Genomic DNA, 21382 nt, shown 5'->3' with positions numbered 1-21382 from the left:
AGTTTAACTTTCAATACCTTGAAATATCTGTTTTAAATGATGAAAAAGTTATCTTACATGTAGTAGCTGCCTTTGAGCTTGTGATTTCCCCAACAAAGATTGGCTCATCATCATCATCCTCGTCATCATCGTCATCCTCCTCCACTTCGGTCACTGTCTTTTGCCATGGTTCCAGCTCCTCTTCTTCACATTCCATAAATAATTCTGCCATCTTGGAACTAGGCAGTAAAAAAAGAAAAAAATTAATAAAATCACACATACCAAAACATTCACTACTTTCATGAAGTGTTTCCCCGTTGAGTAAAGAACACTGCACTTGTCAATAATTCCCACACAATGGTCTCCCTCCCTCTCCATGTTCTGTGCAGGTTCAATCTGATCTGATACAGCAGATCTTCAAAGACTGACGCCATTTTGATAATTTCTTGAATTCTCATCTTTGTATTAAAGAAAATTTACACAAAATTCCCCCAAACCCACAAAATATTAACAAAAAGAAGCCACAAACAAAAAGCTCCACAACAGCAAAACCCCCAAGCCATACCCACAACGCACTGCAGTGTTCTCACTGTCAATTAGGACCTGATAAAAATATTGCATGGATGTCATCAGACTTCCTCCTGCACTAAGAAAAGCCATGTACAAAAACAGCAATGAAAAATAAGTAGCTTTTGGAATTTAACAAATTATCTTCACATCTCTTATCGCAACTGAGTTTATTTGTTTTTTAAATAAACTGTGATGGCCAATAAAGTTTTAGTCTTTCTTTTCACATTCTTTTAACACAATCTTGAAAGTATTTCTGAACAACACAATAAATAAGAAACTGTGCTGTTTCTTTATACACTGTATCAATAATCTAATTTCTAATAAGATCATTTCTAATTTCATACAACCACAGGGCTGTCTCAGCAACAACCAGGGGCAGGATCCAATAACAACAGTGTTTGCTTCACCCAAAACATGGAGCTTCACAAAATTCAATGTCTTCATTCTTTTGTAAATCAGAGGGAAACAATACAGTTTTGCATGAGGAATCCAAGAGTGACTCTGTCAAGAATTCCTTCTAATCAATGAGCAGTAAAGAACATTAAATTCATCATCAGACTGCTCTGACAAAAAGTGAAGAATATCCAAGCAACAGTTCCTTTAACAAGCCCACAATCAGTACAAGGATATTTCTAGTCTTACTACCAGGCTACTCCCAACAAAAACCATTAACAATACTTCCCTCACTCTTGTGGTGATGCAATATTTACCTGACAAAGCTTCACTTCCTACTATTATGCAATGATAGTTCTCTGACCCTTTAACTCCCTGAACCCAACAGCCAGGGCATCAGACCAGCACTAATGTACACAAATATGTCAGCAAAGACTATCAAATATTTCACATCAGGTAACAAAATCAAGATTACATTCATATCATAAGCTGATATTTCTTAAAATATTTACCTTGCAAGATGAAGAGGGTGTTTATTGAACACATTTTTCTGTACAATTTCCCCTTATTTTCTGCTTTCTAAAAATATTTCAAGAGCAACACATATACCAAACATTTGGACAAGTTTCTTGCTTGAAAGTATACTTATGCAAAAGTAAGAACATCCCTCATTATCCATCAAGAGTTTGAAAATGTAAGTCTTCAGCACAGACACAGCAAGAAAACTGTCTAATATCTGAGAGAAGACAATTTCAGGACAGGAGTAATGAGCTGGTAGATTTGGTGATGGACTGTGGAAATAATTAGTCTGTAATAGCTCATCACAAGGGAGCAGAATCATCCTCTGTATGAGAACGGGGCTGCTGGTGTTGGTACATGTTAAGGCTTGCAACAAAATAAAGTAGCAAAGCTGTGCTCCTTTCCTTCCTCCATCAGCTTTTTGGATTAGCCATGGTGCTGGGAAAGAAGAGAACAGGACACTAAAGTAGACTCTTGTACTGGGAAAAGAGGAAGATTATGAAGCGAATTTCCACTTGACAGAGACGACAGAGGCCATGTGCCAGGTCTGGCAAAGAGAATCAAGCCTAACTCTCTAATTTTTTCTTCTCTGTAGAAAGACACTCTTTAGAACACCTCTTTTGTTAATAACACAAAGTTTAATAGACTTCAACACAAAAGGAAGGACTATTTCAGGGACTTCTTTTATGGAACTGACAACATAAATGAGTTGTGTTTTTGTTTTAAAAATGTAGTTTTATTTGACCTCAGGGGAAAAAAAGTAATAAATTATAACACGTGCTCAGACAATGCTTTATATTAAAACACAAAATAGGCACAAACAATCCGTATGTTAGCAGAATTCTAGCAAGAGACATGTGATAACCTCATCTACACTATAATGCAGCTGATTTTTTTCTTAAATATAGTTAAGAGTAATTTGATAAAATAGGCATGGACTTTTAGAAAGTGACACCAACTGGTGACACCTCACATTTCATTTTATGAATCAGGAGGTACACATTAAGGTATTCTCAAAGGTGAATCAAAATGCAGGACAGCTTTTAAAAGGCAAATATCAAGATTAATTTTGCATCTTCTAACCTAATTTTTTTTTTAATTTTAATGGTATAATTTGAAGCCAAGCTTTCACTGACTTTTTTTTTCCTGGGAAGAAGGCCAGCCTAATGAGTTCCCACCCTGCTCCTTCACTGCTTCCTCAGTTGTGCTAGCACAACTTTGCACGAGACTCTGACATGAACTAGGGCAGGTTAAAAATAACCTGGCCCACTAACAGTTCTATCTAACAACTGAGAGGTCAAAAAACCTGTGGCCTGAACAATTAAAACTGCAGTAAGGGGAAATGGATTTGATTAGGGGAGGTGTGCAGGAACAGCTCCTGCAAATGGTCTCCACTGCCAAAGCAAATATCTACATCCATTTTTAGAGCACAAGTAGCTTCCAAATTTTTAGCTTATTTAATGAAGAAAATGCATTCTAGGAATCCTGCTGGCAGTCGCTCTCAAAGACAAAACCAACAGCGAATCCTTCCCCCACTCTCCTCCAATACTTCCCAGAGGAGGTGCAGGCACCAGTATAAGAAAAATAAACCTACTGGCAATAGACTTCATCTTCCTCATTTTTTAATATGCATAAACATGTACACGTGTTTGTACACACATTTCCTTAAGGGTAGGCCATGGATCTGAGAGGTCCAAAACTCCAATGAAATGCTATATGTATATACTCAAAGAAAGTGTTTAAATCATTACTGTAGGCTAAAGTGTCAAAATTGTGAACAAGTTCTTTAAAACATTTCAAAAATATCATTAGACTATACCAAGATACTGTTTTAAAAGGCAACTTTCCATCAAAAACTAAAGGTAGCCATGGAAGTTCATTAGGCAGGCAGGGATAACCAACAACCTGCAAAAACACAAGTCCCTGGTACACCATTTTAGTTCTTACAAAAGTGATGAACTAACAACTTGATACAAGACAGAGAGAAAATCTGAAATCATTACACAAAGCAGCAATAAACTTCTGATGAAACAACTGCATTAAAAGCACTAATTAGGACGTCCTTATCAAGGCAATTACGTTTCATTAACTGTAGAAGAGTGCCTTGAAGATGGACAGAAATCAGTACTGTAGAAAATCATGGGGCAAATGCCCCATGTATTACTTCAGATGCAATTCATCTGTTCCACTGTTAAGCTTAATTGAGCCTTCCAATAGTCAATACTTCTTTGGATTAGCTTAAAACAACCAAAATCATATCACTGATAGGAAATTGGTAGTGAGCTTAAAGAGTGAGGACATTTACATTAACCTGGAAGTTTCAGACTAGCCTGGTCATCTTTCCAGAACAGTATTATAAAACCATAGAATATTCTGAGTTGGAAGGGACCCACATGGATCATCAAGTTCAACTCTTAGCCCTGTACAGGACAGCCCAAAGGTGCCTCAGAGCATTGTCCAAACTATTCTGGAACTCTGGCAGACTTGGTGCTGTGACCACTTCCCTGGAAAGCCTCCTTCAGTGCCCAAGCACTCTTTTGGTGAAGCACCTTTTCCTAATATCCAACCTAAACCTCCCCTGACACAACTTCAGGCCATTCATTGGGTCCTATCACTGGTCACCAGAAAGAAAAGATCAGTGTCTGCCGCTCCTCTTTCTCTCAAGAAGATACTGTAGACTTCGATGAGGTCTCCCCTCAGTCTCCTTGTCAGGCTGGACAGAGCAAGTGACCTCAGCCATTCCTCACATGGTCATTATCTGTGAGTTACTCAAATAACGTTTTCCTCCTCTTTAATAACCACACTTCAAATGCCCAGGAAAGTTGTCTTATTTACAACATAGATCACACAGTAGGCACCACGTTATATTTCTCAGACAACTTCCCAAAAAGGCACATGACTTTGCACCACATTAGTTTCGCAGGTGTGCAATCCACAGCACCGCCGGGTCTGCAAACAACTGGGCTATTACTGAGCGCTGCATTTGTTTCAGCAGCGAAGAAACAATGACCAAGATGAAACTGCACCTGCACGTTGTAAAAAGCCACGGCGTAAAACAACTTCCCTCAAACCCAAACCTCAACAGCCAGCGCTGCCCTCCCTGCCAGGAGAAGGCACAAGCTCCGCCTAGGGAAGGGCAATACGGCCTGTGCCAGCCCGCCAGCAGCTCACACCGCCAAGCCGCGGCGGTGCCAGGCCGGGGGAGAAGCCGAGTCCCGAGGGCGCTGGAGCAGCTGCCGCTCCCGCCCGCCCGCCTCGCGTCCCGCCCCCCGCGCCGGGTGACCGCGGGGCCCTCGGGCTGCGGGCGCGGGCTCGGGAGAGGCCGCACGCCAGAGCGGCGGCGGGCGGGAAGGAGGCCGGGCCGGCAGCCTCGCGCTCGCCGCCAATGCCCGGGGCCGCGGCGGGCCCTGCGCGGCCGGGACCGGGCGGAGCGAGCCCTGCCCGGGTCGCCCCTGCGGGCAGAGCCCCCCGGTGCCAGCGGGGCCCGCGGGCGGCCCGGGGGAGCCCTCAAGGCGCGGGGTCCCCGCTCCGGGCCGCCAGGCCGCGCTCCGACCTAAGATGGCGCCGGTCTCGCCGGCGACAATTCCCCCGCGCCCGCCGCCGCCGAGCGCCGCGCCCGCCGCCCGGGGAGCGCGGCGGGGCGGGCCGGGAGCACGGGGCGGGCTGGCCTTACCGTGCTGCGATCGGAAGGGCCGCGGCGGGGCCGCCGCTCCCGTCCGCCCGGGCCGGCGGGGGATGGGGCAGCGCCGGCGGAGGCGCCTCGCTCACCTCACCGGGGCGCGGCGCCACCTCAGCGCCGCCGCCGCCGGGGGAGCGCGGGCGGGAGGCGGGGGCGGCCGCGGCCCCGCGCGCTGCCTGACGGGAACTGCGGGTCGGACACACCGCGGCGCCCGAGATCGGGGCGGGGCCGCGGAGGGGCGGGGCCGGCGCCATGTGCCGGGCCTCACACCCTGCACAGCACCGCCATATGCCGGCCTCGCACCGCGGCGTGAGACTGCTGTGTGCCGGCCTCATACCCCGGTGTAACGCTGCCATGTACCAGCCTCACACCCCATACATCATCGCCGTGTGCTGGGCCTCACACCCCAGTACTGCATCGCCGCCATGTGCTGCCTCACAGCCTGATACTGCGCCGCTGCTCTGTGCCGGGCCTCACACTCTACTGCAGCACCACCACTATGGGCTGGCCTCACAGCCTGATAGCACATCACCACCGTGTGCTGGCCTCACACCCTGCTACTACAGTGCCATGTGTCAGCCTCACACCCTGGTACAGCACTGCCATCTGCCAGCCTCACATCCCAGTACCACCCAAGGACTGCACCACCACGTGCCAGCAGCACACCTCGGTACAGCACCGCCGGAACACCACAGGCCTCACACCGCAGTACCGCACTGCTGCCATGTGCCGGCCTCACACCCCAGGAAAGCACCACCACCACTACCACCACCACCACCACGTGAATGGCCTCACACACTGGTACCACATGGCCATGTGCTGGGCCTCATACCCTGGTACCACATCACTGCCACGTACCAGGCCTCACACTCCAGTCCAGCACTGCTGCTGAGTGCCGGCCTCACACCCAGCCCCACAGCAGGCCCAGCTCACCCTGCACTGCCCACCTGCCGCCTTGGTGGGGGCACTCAGAGTCAGTGCCATACTGTTAAGGAGGCTATGAAACAGCGTCTATACAGGCTGGGGGATGAACAGATGGAAAGCAGAGCAGCCCTACCCAGAAGGACTTGGAGTGCTGGTGGATGAGAGACTGAACATGACTTGGCAACGTGCGCTTGCAGCCCAGAGAGCAAACCGTGTCCTGGGCTGCATCAAAAGCAGTGTGGCCAGCAGGTCAAGAGAGGTGATTGTACCCCTCTACTCCACTCTGGTGAGACCCCACCTGTAGTACTGCGTCCAGCTCTGGGGTCCTCAGCACAGAAAGGACACTGACCTGTTGGAGGGAGTCCGGAGGAGGCCACCAAGGTGATCAGAGGGATGGAGCACCTCTCCTGTGAGAAAAGAGTAAGAGAATTGAATTTGTTCAGCCTAGAAATAATTGTGGCCTTCCAGTACCGGAAGGGAATTCACAGGAAAGATGGGGCAAGACTATTTACAAGAATGTGTAGATTCAGGACAAGGGGGAATGGGTTCAAATTGAAAGAGTAGGTTTAGCCTAGATATTAGGAAAAAAATCTTTACTATGAAAGTGGTGAGGCACTGGAACAAGTTGCCCAGGAAAGTTTAGTATGTTCCATCCATGAAGGTGTTCAAGGCCAGACTGGATGGGCCTCTGAGCAACCTGGTCTAGTTGAAGGTGTCCCTGACCACAGCAGCAGGGCTGGAACTATCTGATCTTCAAGGTCCCCTTCCAACCCAAAGTGTTCTATGATTCTATGAAACTTCCCTGCTCAACCATCTAGGAGGCACTCCAGCAGTCACAGCTGCACCCTCCACACTCACAGTCATACCACGTTTCCTTACTGGCTTGGCCTCAAGTTTCCCATAGGAGTCTCGGTCTCCCGATCCTTAAAAAAAATTTAATCATGGTGCAATAACTAAATGATAAAATAACAGCTCAAGCTAATGCCTCTGAGGAGGGATGCTTTTATCCCCTCGCAGTTCAAGTGCATGAAAGTCTGGAGGTTGACAGCTCCTGCCGCATCTCCAAATTCCCTCACTCGGCAAGGCCACAGGTCCCTGGGCCCTTCATTGTGCCAAGAGTCAGAAGTTCATGGCCTCTTGCCTGGGCCTTCTGCCCCCTAGAGCTCAACCTGCAGCTGCACCCTGAGCTACCTGCACTGAGTGGATTCCTGCACAACGTACCTGGGCCACAGCAGCCCCAGGGCCCAGCACTGTTCTCCCCAGTGGTGCCCCATGAGTTGCTGGTGCTGTGCAGGGCTGCGGGCACAGCCCGGGCTGGGCAGCCAGGCCTTTCCCTCACCATGCAGTGGATCACCAGCACCTCCCCCCAGCTGTGTGGCCAAACAAAGCCAGGGATAGCAGTACGTTAATATCAAATACAAACACTGGACAATATAACACACAGCGTGCTGCTGGAATCACTGGAGCAAGAGCTACTAAACTGAGCACTGTGCAGACTGGAGGTTCATTGTGCACCTGTTTTCTTGTTTACCCTCTGGGTTAAATATCAGTCAAATACATGATTAACTGTCCTAAAGCTTTGCTGAGTAAAACATTCCCATTATTTTCAGTGGGACATTGCAGAACAGCTGGACATGGCCTTACCTGGGCGTTGAAGCCACAGTTGCTGGAGGAAACAGCCCTGTAACACAGTACTGCCAAGAGCTGTGGTTTCACTCGCCTCAGAATTTGCATATGAAAATCTCTGAACCAAAAGGTGACTAAGAAATGCAGTTTTTCTCATGCCTTTTTGTCTATTGTGCTGTCTCACCCTGGCCAACATCTAAGAATGTTCCCAAGTTTAGACGGTTTTTTTCTCGGTTTTGTTGTCCATTCTACCCTAATTTAAAAAAAAACACACCAAAGTATGATTCTTCATCTAGTAAAATATGAAAATATTTCTGGTGAATTCTGAAGATAAATAGTGGAGAATACATAAACACATGTAATCTATATCTCGATGTTTTCAGCCCGTGCTACTCACAACTTACTGTTATACTATCTGCCATAGCTGCCTTCAGAAATATTCAATTTATTTTGTGTAAATTCTCTCTCAAATATAGATATTTTTTCAGATGAATAAGTGAACTGTCCTCCTCCTTGTGAACTTAAGCTCTGAAGATGTAACTACTGTGCTTAGCCTGGAAAATATTCTGTTCCTTTTAACTAACATCTTTAGCCTTGAGATGTTTGGAACCTCAGAGAAGTGAAGAAAAAACCCAACATTAGTAATTAAATAATTGCTGCTTAGTGATTATGCCATTAAATAATTTGGTTATTACACTTTAGTAGTTAAACAATTACTAAACTGTGCCCTTCTGCCAAAGAAGGAAGAAAAAAGAAGGAGAGAAAAAAAATATTCTTGGTATTTGGCAGAAAATGGGGCAAAAGGATGGAAACCAGAGAGTGCAACTTATTTTAGACCCAAGTGCCTGGGATATAGTACAGTTGCTTGAAAAACATATTTTCAACTACTAATTTACCTACTCAGAATTTGTTGCAGGTGTTTATGTTCCTTCTAAAGCAAGATAAATAGAAAGACAGTATTAAGATTACAAGGTAAAACATTGAAAAAATGTGAAATAACGAAAGTAAGATCAACTCTGCACACCGATTTTATTAAATTTGTGCATTCCAAAGGTGCACAATTGCCTACTGTTCTACAGAACCCCTGTCTAAGTCCTTGGACAAATTGGTTTGAATATCATGATTACACGATCCAACAAAGCCACAGAAGCAAGCCAGAGTTTACCGAGTGAGAATTAATAAGCATTCCTAACTGGGAAACACAAATTAATGAGGGAGAGTAAATAGTCCCCATAATACAAAAAACTTACTGAGAAAAGCACAAACATATGATACACTGTAAAGAGAAATGTAGCAGCAGCTGATTTGAGGGAACCATTGTATCTCCTGCAGGCATGCACTCTTGGCTAGAGCAGTACAGCTAAGCCTGAAAGTTAACTGGTCTGAATTACTTCATCCTAGACCTACTGGCCTGTGACTTAATTACTAAAGAGACATTTCTTTCCCCCCAGAGAGTTATTGACAGCAATCTCATGAGTTTCTGGGTTTTTTGCCTCAAAAGCACAGTCTGTGCCAGAGAAATCAATTGATTGCAGCATCTCTCAATGGTCCAAACTGCTTCTATTGCTTGCTGTAGGTTAAAAAATACCTGAGGGAAGCACTACTGAACTACTGTGACAAATATACCTAATGATGATTTTTTTCATTTATTTTTATTTTAAACTCTACTGACTGAATACTCCATGTTGTGTCCGGTCACTATTAGAACGTGATCTGGGAATCAGAGTGCAATTGTCTAGTTCTGATTTTACACGTCAGTAGAAAACCTCTGACAGGGGGGAGGTCTTGCTCATTAGCACTGAAGTTATGGGTTTGTTTAATATTGTTTGTTATTCTTAGAGACACTGCACATAGAGCAAGTACCAACCCGTATGACTGTGCAATTGGAGCTGCTGCCAAAACTTTATTAGGATAGATATGTTCAGATGGGAAGCCTGTAACTATGAATGCACAAACAGATACTAAATGAACATCTGCAAAACAAACACTATTCAACACGTGTGGTTTACTGAAGTATTCCATAAGGTATGCTTGTAAAATTGATTGCATTTAGTCTGCTGTGGTTTGTTGTTACAGTATCATACTTCAGGAATTTGGCACAAGTATAAACACTGAGGGGTGATCTAATCTGTTTATAACATTATTTCATAATGTTTGTTAGGCACATATAACATGTTTATAGTATCCTTATTGAGACAATATGAAAAGTCTCAAACATGCAACCCTGAAAAAAGCATAAGCTTCCAGTCTTTTAAACTTTAAAAGAATGCTTTTGTAAACCCAACCCAAACCATACATTGTCTTTTTAATAACTTCCAACATATCATTCTGCAGAATAATAAAAAAATAGCACCTGGGAGAGCCAGTCTCATCAATGTGTATGTGTTTCTCCTGTCAACATTACTCAGACTCTCAGGTGAGAACACATTCTAAACTGCTTACAGTTACAAGAAGTGTTTGACTTGGATGAGCTGTATCAGGGTGAAAGTGGCTACAGAGCCATCACAAATCCAGTTTGTTTATTTGGAAGCAAAAGAAAAATAATTCCTTAAAAAAATTAATTTCTAGAAGCTTTTCGTGGTGACATTAAGTTAAAATAAATTTAGTAGATTAACATAAAATAAATAAGCCTTGCAATAATTTAGTTTTTATTTAAGAAATTGATTTTAGAAAAATGGTCCTGTGTACATCAATTTGTCTGCTGTACTCACTCAGTTCTCAGGCGAGGGACACAGGGCACACACCTTGTCTGTTGGATTCATTTTTATCCTTCACCTTCAAAGAAATTCAATCCTAAATGTCTTCTACTGTGTGTAATCCACACAGTAAAGAAAATCCAAGCAAACAGCTACTTGATTTAGCCTTTGCATCCCCTTCTACTCAGTGAAGTAATTGAGTAGTAAGAACACTGTTCCACTGGGTTGATGCCAGGCATTTTTATATTGGCAGAAGCCTTAACTAGCATGAAAGGTGACATAATACCAACACATCCCATGACCTGGAGACTCTGGCTGAAAAATTACGCTCCTGGGTGAAGTTTACAGTCATGTCTTATTGACAGCAATTGCCAGGTCATACTGACAACAGCTGCACTGCAAGAGTCCTACTGCTAGATTGGTTTCCCTCTCTCACAAGCCTTGTCAGGGAAAGGAAGGATGTTGTACATTATTTTGCCAAGATATTGTAGTTCGTTAAAATATGGGGAACAGACACTCATTACCATGTGCCCTTGTTAACAGGAAGTGAAAATTCCTTCTATGATGCTTCCTTTTGTTGTGTTTTGTAAAAATTAAACTCATTATGCAAAATATTAGGCAATGTTCATCTAGGATCCCGCAGGCAAACCATGTTGCATTAGACAAAAAAAAAGAGGATAATTCCTTTAAAAAAAAAAACAAAAAAAGCCAAACCAACCAACCAACCAAAAAAAAAGACCAAAAAAGTGAATCAAAACTTGTAGAAGTACAATGTTCCAATGCAGCTCTTAATTATTGCAGATAGTACTGGAAGTGATAAATTATGCATTTACTTTGAAATCATAAAATAACTCACGTTGCCTCACACTGAGTTGCTATTAGGAAGACTTTAAAAGTGCCTGAAGAATAAACATAAAGACATATTAGCTTCTAAGCAGTATTTTCTCATAATCCAAAAAACCCAGACTAATAAGAATGCAATAAGGAAAGAAAATCTGTTAATATTCCTATAGTAGGATGTTATTCAGAATTTCTGCTGAGGTATCAGCAGCTCTGGACCAGTCACTGTAAGGAGAGAGTGACACACTTTTAGATTGTTAGATTTCTTTATGTTCTTTAAAAAGTAATCATGTATTTACCCTGCAGTTTCTGTTCAAAAAACTAGAACTGAAACTGATTTCTTGACACTGTCACCACATCTGTAAAACTTGTCCATGAATTCTGAGAAAGTCTGTGTCAATAACTGACTTTTGTTTATCAGATTGGCTGACAAAACAGAAAACAACAGGGATTGCTGTCTTATCCACTCGCCAAATAGTTACAGTCTGCAAAGGGAGAACTCTTGTTAGTCCTGGGCTCAGCACTTCCCATGGGTCTGATCTAATCACAGTTTTGCAGGGTATTTGGGGTGCTCTTCTCTCATTTACCTGTTCCACTTTAAGAATGTTAAATGTCTATCTGAACAGGGATTAAAAGCCTAGAGTGCCCCACCTCCCAAGTTCCTGGTTTATATATCAGACTTGAGTCATTCTGGCTCAGCAAACACTGACATGAAACAAAACATGGATGTTTATTCCAAAACCCCTACTAAAAATGTCATCAAACAAGAGAGGGAACCAGGCACAGGTCTCCTGAGTCCAGTGCTTTCTCCCAGATGAGTGCACTGGGGGCTGGACTTCTGGATGAAAGGCAGCATCACTTCCAGTTTCATTTTCTTGCTCATGAGTCTAGTCAGTCATGTCCTAGGGGTCTGCATTCACATGGTTTTATAAAGTTTAGGAATCAGCAAAAGAAAATGTTGTTCTCTTAAACATTCTACTTATTTCAGGTGACTGTGGTATCTTTGCCTTCCTTTGAATTGCTTTTTTTCCCCAGGTCCTATTGAGAACAGTCTCTAGAAGATTAGCATTTTCTCTTCAGTTTTAGAAAGTTCCTCTGTAGCATATGAAAGGTAACTGTAAAATAGTAGAACTATATCTTTTTTAAAACCTTGTTTAAAAAAATGATTGTGATGGTTTCTGTTGGGGGTTTTTTGGGTCATAAGTTTTCTGATCCACTGAATGCTATTTATGTAGTCTGAAAGTGTCCAACAGGCTTCATATCTACATAGCTTTTTCCTTTTTGCCTCAGTATTCAGCAGTCAACTTGTTTATCTTTCCTTCAGGCTCCTTCACATTGGACATATAGTGGTCTGTGAAACATCTAAGGTGTTCTAAAAAGCTTGACAGAAAATCATGCTTTTCATGTAGAATGGAATTTCTTAGTTAGTCCTTTAGATTTGAATAGTAGTATAAGTAGGACATTAAATCTGGTAGGAATGTCTATAAGAAATTATTTTTTAAATGTCATTTCTTAAAGATTAAACTTTCATTTGGCTTCTTAGAGGTATTTAGCTTAGTTTACTAAGGAAAGGAGATTTATGCAATCATAGCACATGTACCCTGTTAATAGGTTTTGAGCACAGAGGCCAATTTGAGAAAAATTTGATAAAATGGTAGATACTCCTTTAAAGTAATTAAAAGCTTCAAATTCCTGTAAAAGTAATGCTGGGTAGAGAGTACCCAGGATGAGACTTAGAATGAAAAAACACTCACTCTCTCCAGGAGAGAAATCTGAGAAATGCCACAACCGTGGCTTCCATCAGTTCGCAAGCAAAAGCCAAGTTTCATTTCTTGTGATTCTCACAGACCTGGGTGAACAAAGGGAAAGCACCTTTATTATCCCAGGAACTCCTGAACTCTGAGGGCAAGGATGGCCCAGGAGCAATCAGTCTGAGCTGCCTCCCAAAGCACAGCAGGAGTCCAAGTGACACCCAGTGTGTCATTCTTTTATGACATTTATTAGCTGTTTTTCACAAACAGAATTATTCTGCTGACTTCTGTATTACTTTTCTGAGTCTCTAACTGGAACTTAAAAGTTTTGTTTTGGTTTTGCATTACACAGCATATGGAAGAGGGAGGGAAGGCAATTTCTGTGCTAACCTCACTTCAAGCTGTGTATCTTTGTTCTATTTCCTTTTTCTCAACATGCTGTAATGCTCCATTTCCTCTCAACATGCCCTATTATTATCCCTGTTTCCAGGGTTGCAGAAGTGCATAAAACTAGTAAAAACATCCTTTAATTTCTCTCTGCAAATTCTGTGTCTGGCCAATGTTACTTTTCATCCCAGCTAGAGTAAAGAGAATAGTTGAGTGTTGTAGACTCACAGGTGGAGCAATGGTAGCAATGGAGACCAACCCAGCATCAGAGCCTGCAGCAATAAAGGATTACAGAGCTGAATCTTAAACAACAGTTACAGGAAAGCAAAGTTGGACAGATGCTTTTTTGGCCTTTGAGTGATGATTTACAGAGAGAAACTGGAATTTCATATGACAATGCAATTAATAGTATTGCTTTGGTACCAGCTGAAAATTCCTGTGGCCTGGGACAACGGAAATGCCTTCTGGTGTTAAAAAAAGCTAAAAATTACCTCTTCATTACATGAACAAGCAATATTAAATCACATATAACATTATGGCAATAAAATCCATCCTAACAAAAAATACAAGTGAGCAGAGACTGCACAGAATTCTTTCAGGGATCTTGATGGTAACATTCTCCATCCCACATATTTATAACAAATGGTTTTTTATGTGCCTGCAGCAAACATTTGCAGGGTGATTTCCTTAATTATGCTGCTATATTAGTACAAATCTATGTGCAGTAAAAAAATATCTTTCCTAGACCTTAAGTATCTATCAACACACTGAAGCCCTAAACAATTTGTGGTTTGCAGTTAATTTCATTGTCACAAACAAAACATGTCAGACTAGTAGTTTTCTCTGGTGTCCCACTCCTAGTCTATGGTTTCCTGGGGAATCATTAACAATGAATCTGTCAACTGCTCTGCTTCTGTTTTGACAGGTGGAGTACAAATATTAAACTCCTGCAACAAACAAGATACCTATGTGAATTTGACATAATTGTAAAAATTTGTATTTCTGCACGTTTTCTAAACTACCTTTACTACAAACCAGAATTACTCACCAAGTCTGTCAGTCCCCAAAATCAATGTCTTAAAAGGCCATGTACAAATCAGTGAAAAACAGCTCATCAGTTTGATGGTTCAAGACAGGCTAATACTTTACTTTTCAGGAAAGAGAAGTGTGAAGGGATAAATATGAAGCAACGGTACTGAGAGGCAGCCTTCTGTTCAGAGCTAGGGAAGGCTTGCTGGCATTGACAAAGAGTTAATTTTTAAATAAAATAGCCTTTGCAGAAGTTGATCAAGTGGAATTGACTTTCAGATTTAACACCACACCTTGCTTCTATCAATATATGCTGTGTGGACTAAAGCTGCAATTTTCAGTTTGGAAAATCTCAATTAGCTACAAAATGCCAATACCCTGACGAAATATATAAAAAATGCACCTGTGAAAAATTAGGCATTAATTATAAACAGTCTCTAGTGGTTTAAGCTGCAGGACTGCTCTTGAACTGCAGTAGCAAAGTGCTCACTGGGGAAACTTGTGATATAATTTTAGAGCAGTTTCTCAGATGAGTTTTCTATTTCAACAGCTCATTGAAAACAATTTGCAGGAGCAGCCACGTTCATTCACATTGTTAACCACCTAATGATCTATAAGAGGGGAAGAGATACTCTTCTTGTGGAACCATATAGTCATCTAATTCTTTTAGGGTATTTTCAATTGGGTATTATTTTGGAGAGGAATAAAATATACCCACCTAATAAACTTATCATTTTAAACATCAGAAGCCAGATATTCTTGTGCCCATTACCAGAACAGCTTCCTCACCACACAGAAATACAATCTTTGCTGACTTGAAAAGATATTTAATTTTACCCATTTCTACTGTACCGTATTAAAATTCGATGTATTTAGGTTAGAATGGTTTCTGCAGTGTCTTTACCCAGATATTTATTGTTTTGGTTGCATTTCTTACTAATTTTAAAGGATACCAAGAAAAGGACAACAGATGACAAATTAAAATCCTGTTAGAAGAGGAGTGAAGCAACTAAATTAAGCAACAAGAAATTAAGGCAGATGCAGAACAACAATATTTGTGATGATGTCGGTCTTGTTATGGTTTTCTCCTGTTAACTATTCCATATAGATTTAGGACACAGCATCTTCAGGATTTTTCATAGTGAAGAAACCCATTTATTTGGTACTCTTTCTGGGTAACTACTCTTTTCATCAGTCCTTAAGAAGCCAATCATCCATATGTAGCATATTGCAACTTAATTCCATTTCCTAATTCCCAGTAGTTGCAATCAATGCTAAGAACACCCTGCACCTTATTTCCATGTTTTTATGAGAAGCAAGATCTTAATTAGACTTCATGCTCACAGTTTGAAAAACACCTTAATTCTTTTACCATTTTCAAGGAAACCACCTCTCCAGTGCAAACATTATGTTTGATTTCTGATTGCTTGTCAGACATTCTCATAAGGTATAGTGAGAAAGTGGATATTATGAGAATTTTAAGGAATACTCTGAAATAAGTCTCCTTTTTGACTAGTGGAAGGCTTAGATGCTATCCTGGCTGTGTAGCTGTCACCTAGACACACCTCAGCATGTGGCTGAAGAATATGGTGAGGAAGAAGGGCCTCAGTTAATGAGGAAAAAAGCTTTAAGAAGCAACTTGGATGTGCTTTGTATCTGCAATATTCAAGATCCAGAAAAATAAGAAGTGACTTTTTTCACTAGTGTTCATGTATAATGATTTAAGAAGACTGTATTGAGATCTTGAGAATAACTCTCGCAGACCTATGACTGTTTTAGGAACTCCATTCCATCTGTATGCCCTACTAAGGTCTCTTTTCTACAGGTACATTGTATATTTTACAATACCAAAGAGGATAACAATGCAGCATGCAACAAGGGCACATTGCTAATAATCCCATTCCCATTAAATATTTAGGAATCTGTCATATTTCATAATTGGAACATAGAAGTAACAAATTAGAACAACTCCATGCTGCTGAAAATGACTAATTAAGTATTAAAAGCTGTGAGAGGAAGCCATTGCTTGAAAACAAAATCCCCAAGGGGAGAGAAAAGATGCAGTTACAATAACTTCGACATGTGTTTTCTGCTTGATTTCTTGCTTTCCTGTTGCAGTATTAAGGCAAGAGCAGAAATTCCTGGATATTTAAGTATATGTAATATGGAAATAAATAATTTGATCTCTCTCATCTATAAAATTGAAATATTACTGCATATATAGGCTCAGGGCAGTTCTTGTAAGAACTGGAAAATCTTAGTTTGTAGTGCTGCCCCTTAAGTTTTGCACTGAGTCAGACCCTGACACAAATCACAGCAGCTCTAATGCTACTCCAGCTGAAGCAATGGATACAACTCCTTGGCTCTGTAGCTGTTACCACATCATGAGACTGGAACTATTCATGAAAAATTGGAAAGGACTAGCAAGGAGAGTTAGAACCCCAGCAGGCTCTGACAAAGAAATTGTTTGAGCTTCCCTCAGCTCTCAGACAGTTCTTAAAGGTTTAGCCAGAGGTCCTGACAAGCAGTACAGGAGTACAGAGCTGTTGGGCAGCACCTACAGGGAGAAGGGCAGCAGGGTGGGGACCTCAAGCAGCAGTTGCAGGGAACTGCATCCTGTAGAGCCACCCGGATTCCTGTTTGCTCTGGGCAGGCAGGTCAGAGCACAGCACACAGGCTGAGGCTGGGCTGCACCAGTACTGAATAGTGCTGGTTATAGCTTTGGATGGCAAAACATTGTCCATTCTCATTTTTATGGAAAAAAATAGATATAAACCCACTCACAATTACAAGTTATAACTACTTTTTAGTCATCTTTCTACTAAAAGATCAACCATCAGTAATCAAGTTTGAACTCTTTCCTTACAAAGTAGTTGCACCAAAAATCTCTCACAGCTCATATATGACTTTGTAGGGATCTACAAAATAGGTGAAAGTAAAATATCTCCAGATACAGTATAGTAGTTGGAGATTCTAGAAGTGTAGGAATGTTCTAGCATTTATATTTTAAATCTTATTACAGAAAATGCATCAGTATTTCCAAAGGACAACACAATTTTATTATCAGATATCCAATGGATTTTACACTGTATTAATAAGTTGTGGACAGTTAACAAAATTATTCTGTACTTCCACTACAGACTTTAGCCTTTTTCAGTCTGGAATACCAATATTTTAAGAGTAGTATTTTGTATCTGATCATTAGCAATAGAAATAAAACTGATTAAGATCCTTTGAGTTAAATCACAAATCATACCCATCATATATCAAGTTGATATAATGCAGCCAGAGAGGTCTACAGGGAATGACTTACTCAATACAATCCATAACATTTTTAGTCTGCATATGTAGTTGGTGTGGATTTCCTGAAATTTTGATGTACACATTAAGATTTCTTTACAGAGTAATTTTTAAAATGTTTACTTGCTTTGCTTAATATGAGAGGAAATATTTTTAAATTTAAGATTTGCTGAATTAGACTCTAAATCTCTTACACTCTCAATCAAAAATGCTGATAGTTAATCACTCCTGGCATGTAAAATACCTATTAGATGATGATCTTCAGGGACAACCTAAGACGTCCCCTCCTTAGCAGTATGTTAATGTCCCAGCAGCTTTTGAGCAGTGTAAGAATTTCAAATATGGATCCTCAGCCTTTGAGCTGGTTGCGCCTGTGAATGGCATCAGACAGATCAAATATAATGATGGAAGATTTATAAATGCTTGTGTAACACAGCAAAAAGGCTTCCTGAGAAATGGGGAATATCTGGGCCAGCACAGGCAGAGCTCCAATAACACAGCCAAGAAACTGCCAATTAGTTGTTGTTGCTAATCAACTGCATGGTGTTAGTTGTAGGTGCTAAAAACAGAACTCTTGCTAGAAAAATGTAGATGAGAAACAATAATGCATCAGAGAATCTTTTCTTAAAGTAGCTCTTTCAAAATATCTGCAGGATATGTTGCATCTTCCTTTATCACCTTATCCTTTATAATCTCTGTGGCTGTGCCGTGGGACCACAGATGAAGGCAGCTCCCATCTGCTCCATTTGATGCAAAATGGACCTGGCCCTTGAACTTGGGGCAATTTTCTAATTCAATCCTCCATGCAGATTTCCAACACTTCTGCTTTACAGGATGTTCTATGGTTCATCTCAGACAGAAAATTTTACTACTCGTGGTCAAGTATTTGTTGAGCACATGGCCTGTGAGACAGTGCAGGGGCAGAAAGGTTTCTACTCTTGTCTCTCTTAAAAGCCTCAGGAGAATGTTCTGGAATACTATGTATATGTACATTTTCATGACAATGAAATGAATTTATTATTTACCACCAGGCTTCTGCAAGTGTTACAGGACTCCTTGGTTACTAGGTTTTACTCTTTTAAACTTCAATTTTTTTTGAATGCACAGATCCTGTTACAATTCAAGACTAGAGGCTTAAGAAGATGATTAACATTCAAGAAGCCTGATGCAAATAAACATTTTAGCAAACTCAGCCATGTCATTGCAGTGAGCTAATTTTGATTTTAAAGAGAACTTGCAGAATTTGAGTTCTTTTCAGGATATCATTCAACTTGGATAATGTAAAAATATAATTTGTCTGAATTGTCAATACCTCTTAAAAATCTTCGTTCAGCAGTTATATTTTTTACATTTATCCTCAAGACAGCATTTTATTACACAAGGCTGAGGTAATACTTAGAAGTTACTATTAGAGAGAAATTTTTAATAGATATATATATATATATCTTCAGAGATTCCAGATGTGGAATGCTGTGGCTCTCTGTTCAGAATATACTGCAAATTTAAACTGTGTTTGTTACATTTCAAGTATGTGAAACATGCTATTAACATTTGACCAATCTAAAAATTTCACTTGTGCTTGGTTTTGCATTTATTAGAAATGAACCCTAGATATTCTTCCAAAAGTCACTATTTTTTTTAATTTTATTTTTAAAATGTGGGAACATGAAGTATAACTCCAAAAAGCCACAATTTTTTTTCAAATTATGTTTTTCAATTTCACTACTTATCAAGAAAGATAGAAATCAAGAATAGTGAGCATACAAAGGTGAAATTAATTCACCTTTTGAACTCTCAGATCAGAATTTGATCCTAGTAGTCCTAAACAGTTTATCAAATCCAGGGAGCCATTCGTATTCAGATAAAGGCTGTGATAGCAGGGATTTCTTATCTTCAAAGAAGGAGAGAATTCAGAATCTCAGTGCAAAGAAAACCCCCATAATCCTGATAAGAACTGTAACTGTTTCCTTTGAAGACTGACACTATGAAGGATTCCTGTTCAGAGAAGCCAAAGTGATATTTTTAAGTAACCGTGTCTGGGCTTAGATGTCATACCCTACAGAATGCAAATATTTTGATGAGGGCTATGCAAGAAGGTGGGACTTACAGGAACTAAAATGAGTAATGTAGCAGCCTGAACTAGAACAGGAGCATCCTGGAAGTGGCAGCCTAAACAGAACTCCCATGGTTACTGGCATTTTCCATTTGTTGTCATTTCACTCTCATCACAGAGACATTTATGTCACAGTGACTACTGATAAAGGAGCCTGTAACAGTGACTCCAGGTTTGAAGGACTGATGGCTTTTCAGAGACATTTCTAGTTTAGCTTCTTATGATGGATTTCGGCACGATGCCAAGACTAATTTTGCAGTGCATTAAATAAAAACCCAACCAAATAAAAAGAGCAAAGTATCAGCTATGCTACAGATAATGCCCCTCTTCTCTATGCAATTATTTTTCAGACTGTTTCCTTTTCAGACTATTATCTCGACCAACAACAGAAATTCTAAGGTTCAGGTAGCTCTGGGTGCATATTTAGTGTCACATCTCTCAGATGCTGTTATTCTCTTGTCCCTGTGTTAAATGTTAGGTCAAGAAATCTGTAAATGCTGTAGGGCATGGAACATGTATAAATTGCAGGACAAGAAAGGGACTATGTGCTTTCTTTTCTGTATACCTGGTAGATTCTGGAAACTTAAAAGGATGCAAACGGAGAGCGTTCGGGAAGATTCCAAGGAGACTGTATAATTTTCCTCTAATGTTATCCTCATGTTATCTCATCCACTTCCAAGTTGTGCAGTTTTGACCTTTAAATTTTTCCCCAACTTCCTTCCAAGAAATGTTTGAGCCCACAGGACAATTTTGAAAATGTTTGTCTTCCAAAGTTACCAACTGAACTTACTTTGAAGGCGAACATGGCTGGCAAACACAACAGAGGAGTTATTTTTCCCCTATAATGATTTAGCCTTTGATGCATAGACAGATGGTCATGATCTCGTCCTCCTCCACCCATGGATTTTTCTAAAATGACACCCAAGTTTTTCTTGGCAGCAGTTAGAAAGTCTGGCAAACAGCTCACTTCAGCTCCAATTATATTGACCACATTAATGCAAAAGATCAGCAAATGAAATGTTCCATATTCATTTGGAAGAGATGAATTAGAATTTGCAATAAAATAAACACCAATTAGAAACAAATGCCAGCTACTTACCTCCACCCTCACATCGAAGGATTTCCTGTGGCACCCTTTTATTTCACAGAAGAAACGCTTCTTAAGGCAGTAGCACTTAATAGATTTAGGTTTCTGAAAATGTCTTCGTGAACAGAATAATACCCACTTGCTTTGAGAGTTTTAAGGAATACTAGAGAATAACACTTTCCCTCCATGCTCCAGGGACGTCAACTCCTCAGATGAATGTTATCTCAAGATATAATATCAAAGCTTTGCGCACTTGTCTATGCTTGTCACAAACTCCCCTGGACACAGGAAAAGCAACCAAGAATGTGACTAATTCCTGTGCAAGGACTTCTAGCTGAATACTCTTTCCAAGACAGTACCTACTATCCGAGGTACATTCCTTTAATAGGGGGAAAATGAGGAAATCTTGCTGGCAATTCTTTTTCTACCCAGTTACAGGTTAACTTCTTGCTGTTATTGTGTGCTGTGGCAACTGCATGTTAGTTCTTG

The 21382-nt window shown here is 40.9% G+C and overlaps 1 protein-coding gene across 5 annotated transcripts in view; it reads right to left on the bottom strand.

Moving 5' to 3' along the window:
• The window catches only part of ZNF280D (zinc finger protein 280D), a 35552-nt gene extending 30262 nt beyond the window's left edge, over window positions 1-5290 (bottom strand). For 4 of the 5 annotated variants that reach the window (XR_010433606.1, XR_010433607.1, XM_064668207.1 and 1 more), the window contains exons 1-2: window positions 5135-5290; window positions 58-218 (exon numbers count right to left, since the gene is read on the bottom strand). Coding sequence is in view for 3 of the 5 variants with exons in the window: in XM_064668207.1 (XP_064524277.1) it covers window positions 58-211 (154 nt within the window). In the remaining 2 variants the exon portion in view is untranslated. The remainder of the gene's footprint in view (window positions 1-57; window positions 219-5134) is intronic. The other variant, XM_064668209.1, reaches the window with a different exon arrangement.
• Between the last annotated feature and the right edge of the window lie 16092 nt (window positions 5291-21382).

This window comes from Pseudopipra pipra, chromosome 12 (genome assembly GCF_036250125.1).
Source record: "Pseudopipra pipra isolate bDixPip1 chromosome 12, bDixPip1.hap1, whole genome shotgun sequence".
In the NCBI taxonomy this organism is placed as follows: Eukaryota; Metazoa; Chordata; class Aves; order Passeriformes; family Pipridae; genus Pseudopipra; species Pseudopipra pipra.
Note: the sequence above shows the minus strand (reverse complement) of the source record. Positions and strands in the feature narration are given on the sequence as shown.